Source organism: Pan troglodytes, chromosome 13 (genome assembly GCF_028858775.2).
Source record: "Pan troglodytes isolate AG18354 chromosome 13, NHGRI_mPanTro3-v2.0_pri, whole genome shotgun sequence".
Lineage (NCBI taxonomy): Eukaryota > Metazoa > Chordata > Mammalia > Primates > Hominidae > Pan > Pan troglodytes.
This window is the reverse complement of record NC_072411.2, coordinates 75,530,813-75,535,226: the sequence shown is the minus strand read 5'-3', so window position 1 is coordinate 75,535,226 and position 4,414 is coordinate 75,530,813. Positions and strand designations below refer to the sequence as shown.

General features: G+C 41.2%; 1 protein-coding gene across 1 annotated transcript; it reads left to right on the top strand.

Moving 5' to 3' along the window:
- The first annotated feature begins 745 nt into the window (after positions 1-745).
- Positions 746-1,264, top strand: LOC459748 (peptidyl-prolyl cis-trans isomerase A-like). The gene has a single exon (XM_054679951.2). It carries the CDS (start codon positions 746-748, stop codon positions 1,241-1,243), a length of 498 nt encoding a protein of 165 aa, XP_054535926.1. The 3' UTR covers positions 1,244-1,264.
- The last annotated feature ends 3,150 nt before the right edge of the window (positions 1,265-4,414 follow it).

The window sequence follows — 4,414 nt, the reverse complement described above, 5'->3', positions numbered from 1 at the left end:
TCTCTGACTGCAATAGCTTCAAGTCCTAGTAAAGGACAGTCTGCTTATCAACTGTATTTATAACATAAGATTTGCTCTAATGTTCTCTACCGTACATCGCTGCCAGTTACTTATAGCTAGGAAAGACTTTTTTCCCACTGTTACAGGCTTAGAGCTTTCCCCTCTCTCTCTAAGCATTCTCTCTGAATGTGTATGTTCTATATTTTGCACGGAAAAGGAGCTCCCAGAGTGAGATCTCAGCTGAAATGGATGCTCTATGATGCTGAATAGAAATATTATCTTTCACATAATGAGCACCTCCATGCCCAAACTCCCCATTCCCCATCTCATTAGGGCAGCCAAGAGCCTTAGACTTTAACCATTGTTCTCCCTATGTTATTTGAGCTGCATCATATATATGCGTGTTCTCAACAACATGGATGTCAGCACAACAAATATGGGCTATATTTAATTCGGATTACTCTGTGTAGACTGGAGCTACTGTTTGCATTTTGACTCAGATGTTGAATAGTTACATACCAATTCATTGAAGACCTGTGTCCAAGGTTATTTTCTACTACCAATGGATTTGGAGAAATGTATGTTTCTCCATAGCATACCTCCCTAACTTGTCTGGGAATTTATCTGGAAAATGAATGTGGGAAACAGTAGTAGCAAGGTTGAGGGAACAGGACTCCACTTTATTCCATAAACATTCACTGAGTGCTTTGCAGATGCTGCCGTCGGGAGCTCTGTATTACCAGCCATGGTCAACCCCACCGTGTTCTTCCACATCTCTGTCGACGGTGAGTCCTTGGGCCGCATCTCTTTTGAGCTGTTTGCAGACAAGTTTCCAAAGACAGCAGAAAACTTTTGTGCTCTGAATACTGGAGAGAAAGGATTTGGTTACAAGGGGTGCTGCTTTCACAGAATTATTCCAGGGTTTATGTGTCAGGGTGGTGACTTCACACACCATAATGGCACTGGTGGCAAGTCAATCTACAGGGAGAAAGTTGATGATGACAACTTCATCCTGAAGCATACAGGTCCTGGCATATTGTCCATGGCAAATGCTGGACCCAACACAAATGGTTCCCAGTTTTTCATCTGCACTGCCAAGTCTGAGTGGTTGGATAGCAAGCATGTGGTCTTTGGCAAGGTGAAAGAAGGCATGAATATTGTGGAGGCCATGGAGCACTTTGGGTCCAGGAATGGCAAGACCAGCAAGAAGGTCACCATTCCTGACTTTGGACAACTCGAATAAGTTTGACTTGTGTTTTATCTTAACCACTGGACCATTCCTTCTGCAGCTCAGGAGAGCAGCCCTCCACCCCATCTGCTCGCAGTATTCTAGAATCTTTGTGCTCTCGCTGCAGTTCCCTTTGGGTTCCATGTTTTCCTTGTTCCTTTCCATGCCTAGTTAGATGGCAGAGTTAAGTTTGTGATTATGAAATGAAAACTAAATAAGAAACAAACAAAAAAAACGATTCACTTCCAGGCACTACTGTAGGCACTGGAGAGAGAAAGATGAATCCTTGTCCCCAAAACTCCATAGTTAGTAGAAGACACTAATTTCTTAAGTTGGTTTACTCCAAGTCATTAAGCTATTTAGTCTACTTGAAGATGCAATAAATTATTAAATTAGTAAATTAATTACAATTTTACTATCTGGCAGCCCTTGGGTTAAATGTTTAGATGCATTATCGCCCTATCAGCATTCAAGTCCACAAAGATCTCAGACGCCAGAATCTAAACAGATACACTGTACTGTTTTCCACTTTCTTGCTTGATAAAAAAGAGACAATTTTGCCTGAAATAAACCCCGTGAATTTGAGGTCATGAAGCCCGTACTTATACCAATTGACTCTTTCAAGTTGGGAACTCTCTACAAGGCATATTTCTCTTTCCACAGGTGTCAGATGAAGGTTGGGCAGTTGGTAATTTGGCCACATGATAGTGTGGGTTTGTGTGTGGATACATGTGTGTCTATGTTTCAGTATGAATCACAGTGATTCTGGTTCTCTTAAAAAGCAAAAAGTAAGTGAATGACACAAGCACATTATTTATGTGGAATATTTATATCCACATATCCCATATAAGGGTAGATTTGGGTCAGACAAGGCTTTCTGTAGCTGTCCTGACTTTTTACTTCATGCTGTAACTTCCATGTTCCCACAGGCTATCAGTGAGAGGAACATGTGGAATACCACTCACCCACTGAGAAAAGACCACCTGAGATGCTCATTTTATTGCAGGACATGAATGTTCACTGAAGAACCCTTGTAGTTGGTCATGTCAGCTTCTAATTCTTATCATAAGGCTCCAAGACCAAGCCAAGAATCAAAATAATACAGCCGGTTTTAATTCATGGGACAACTAACGATTGGCTGAAATAAGATCCCATTTCCAGTGCCAAATGCTGCCAGGACCACACTAATTCCTAGCACAGTGCCTGCCACTTACTTAACATATAAATATGAGAAGGGGCTGGGGGTTGACTAGAAAGATCATCAACCTTGGGGCAGACAAATCAAAGTTCAAATCCTAACTTACTTCTTAGTAGTGTATGACCTTAAACAAGTTATCTCATTTTGGTGACCCCAGCTGTGAGGTACTACTATGTTATTCTACTTTATCTATATTCCCCCAACATAATCCTGTCCCTCAATAAATACACTTTGATGGAAAAAATAGATGCTTACTACTGATTGATTGGTTGCCAATTCAATCAACAATCAATGATATTATGCCAGTTAATGGTAACTGTAAGAATTTTGGAAGCATCTTTATCATTTCCATATTTGTCCCTACTAATAATCTTATTTATAGTATCAAAATCTCTCTTAAGAAGCCAAGAAAAGTGCAAATATCAACCTGTTTTATACAATTTTTAAATGGATTCAGAGAAGTGATGTCACTTAGTCAAGTTGCTATAAAGTGATTAACCCTAGAGTGAATAACGAGTTTCTTATTCTGAGTTAAAATCCTGTGCTCTCTCCTTAGTTTGTACCAAGACATTGCAGATTCTACTTTCACTTCCTGCTGACTCAAGTAACTTCAAGACATAGGATGTGAGAGGTGAAAAGGACCTCAGGTGAAATGACTGAGGTCTACAGAGGATGAGTGACCTGGCTCAGGTCACAAGTGAGGTAAGGAAAATAGTCAGAACTGGGTCCTACCTCCTAACTGCCAGGCCAGAGGCCCTTCTGAAAACCCACATGATGAAAACAGAGAAGGACCCCTTTGCCCTTCATGAGCAATAGAGTCCTATAGCCACAGTGAACGAGGCTTGAAAATGAAAGTAAATGGAAAGAAATGGAAAAGAAGCAACTCTTGGCCATCCCAACCTTTTGTTGTCAAATAAGCCTGTAGAATCTCCCTGCTCAGTAGACCCTTGATGGGGATAAGACAGACGCAGAAGCCCAGGGCAGCTCTACTTTACTGGCCAACAGTTACCATGAAAACTAAAGAGTGGTCTGGCCATTTCCGGAAGGTTGTAAAATGCGCACCTCTTTCTTTCTCCAGGTTTCCCTGAATATCTCTTCTTTTTATCAGCAAAAGTTTGGTTCATATTTGTCAACACTTATTAGGATAGTCAGTGGGTGGGGACAAAAAGCAATTCATCCGTCTTTGGCCTAGTTGCAGATAAACTTCTCTCAGTCTATGGCCTAGTTGCTGATAAATTTCCCTCAACCTTGATGACTATAGCAATATTATAATTAGCTATCATAGAGAGATTTACTCTACTCTCCACCACCCTACCCATGGGGTGTGACCAGCCTCAAGAGGGTCTTCAATCATCTTGTCTTCCTCCTGCCATGACGTCTCCAGCCTCAGGCTAGATCAGCTGCCTGGAGATCTTGCCCCTTACTGCTCTGGACTAATCTCAAATACCTCATACCAATACCAGCCATTTGTGGCTGCTTCCCGCTACCCACCCTCCCAACACACACTTTAGCCTGGGTCACCAGCAGATCATCCCTCAACAGACAGGTATTGTCTAATCTAACACAAACCCTCCTCTCTTCCCAAGCTTTTCCAGGGCACCCTTAGGAACTCACTGATCGGCAAACTTTCCTACACCTTTTTCCACTTCTAAATGTATCTTCCTATGAGATCCTGTCATTTACAACAACATGATGGAACTGGAGGACATTATGTTAAGCAAAATAAACCAGGCACAGAAAGACAAACTTCACATGTCCTTACTCATTCATGGGAGCTAAAACTTAAAACAATTGAACACAGGGAGACAGAATGATGGTTACAGAGGCTGGGAAGTATAGCGGAGCAGGGAAGTGGGGATGGTTAATGAGTACAAAAATGTTAGATAGAATGAATAAGGTCTAGGATTTGATAACTACAGTCAACAATAATTTATCGTACATTTTAAAATAGCTAAAAGAGTATAATTGGATTGTTTATAACACAGAGA

What these genes read in the sequence shown, in the direction of transcription:
- LOC459748 (XM_054679951.2), top strand. Translation starts at nt 746, where the DNA reads ATGGTCAACCCCACCGTGTTCTTCCACATCTCTGTCGACGGTGAGTCC.